The sequence below is a fragment of the Humulus lupulus genome, chromosome 1 (assembly GCF_963169125.1).
Source record: "Humulus lupulus chromosome 1, drHumLupu1.1, whole genome shotgun sequence".
NCBI classification, from domain to species: Eukaryota; Viridiplantae; Streptophyta; class Magnoliopsida; order Rosales; family Cannabaceae; genus Humulus; species Humulus lupulus.
The window spans coordinates 98,894,917-98,896,211 of record NC_084793.1 but is presented as its reverse complement, the minus strand read 5'-3'; the positions used below and the strand labels follow the sequence as shown (position 1 = coordinate 98,896,211).

The 1,295-nt window shown below is 37.8% G+C and overlaps 1 protein-coding gene across 1 annotated transcript; it reads right to left on the bottom strand.

Annotated features, from left to right (window-relative positions):
• Positions 1-405: 405 nt before the first annotated feature.
• LOC133814939 (uncharacterized mitochondrial protein AtMg00820-like) lies at positions 406-771 on the bottom strand (the record flags this gene model as incomplete). The annotated part of the gene is made up of 1 exon (XM_062247842.1): positions 406-771. A coding segment is annotated over one exon (366 nt), but the record flags the coding sequence as incomplete, so codon positions are not given.
• Between the last annotated feature and the right edge of the window lie 524 nt (positions 772-1,295).

Genomic DNA, 1,295 nt, shown 5'->3' with positions numbered 1-1,295 from the left:
TCCCAAATCTTTCATTTGGAATTTGTCAGCCAACCATTTCTTTACATTTGATAATGTCTCTACATCATTCCCAATGAGTAGGATATCATCAATGAAAAGAACTAAGAAAACCACAATTTTTCCTTTGATGTATTTATAAACACATGCTTCGTCAACATTTTGTTCGAAACCATATGTTTTAATAGTCTCATCAAATGTTAAGTTCCAAGATCTTGATGCTTGTTTCAATCCATATATGGATTTCAACAATTTGCATACCTTTTGATCTTGATACTTCTTTATAAACCCTTCTGGTTGTTCCATATAAATGGTTTCATCAAGGTGGCCATTCAAAAAAGCTGTCTTGACGTCCATTTGCCATATCTCATAATTATAAATGGCAGCTATGGATAAGAGTATGCGAATGGACTTAAGCATGGCCACAGGAGAAAATGTTTCTTCATAGTCCACACCCTCTCTCTGTGTGTAGCCTTTGGCCACAAGCCTTGCTTTATAGGTTTCTACCTTTCCATCTGCACCCTTTTTCTTTTTGTAGATCCATTTGCATCCAATGGCATTAACATTGTCAGGAAGATCTACAAGTTCCCAGACTGAATTGGAATACATTGATTCCATTTCTTGATTCATGGCTTCTTGCCATTTATCAACATCAGGGTCTTCCATTGCTTCTTTAAAAGTCAATGGATCGTCCTTTTCAGTATCTGATACAAGAACGTGTGCCTCATGTTCGTAGCGAATAGGTTGTCTCACAATCCTCCCACTACGACGTTGCACTAGTTTTTCCTTTTCAGGAATTGTGGTTTCTTTGGTTGTTTTATCATTAACTGATGAAGATGATGGATACGAAATATTATCTGTCATTAGTTCCTCTAGAACTACTTTGCTCCGAGGTTTAAAATCATTCATATAGTCGTGTTCTAAAAAGGTTGCATTTGTCGAAACAAATACCTTTTGATCACTTGGGCTATAGAAATATCCACCTCTTGTTTCTGGAGCATAGCCCACGAATATACACACTTCAGACCTAGAATCCAGTTTTCCAGATTTAGGTCTTAGCACATGAGCAGGACAACCCCAAATACGAAAATGTCGTAAACTAGGTTTATTTCCATTCCATAGTTCCAGAGGTGTCTTTGTCACAGCTTTGGACGGAACTACATTCAAAATGTAGTTAGCCATTTGTAGTGCATATCCCCAAAACGATAAGGGAAGTGAAGAGTAGCTTAACATAGACCTGACCATGTCCAACAAAGTCCGGTTTCTTCTCTCTGAAACTCCGTTTTGTTGTGGCGTTC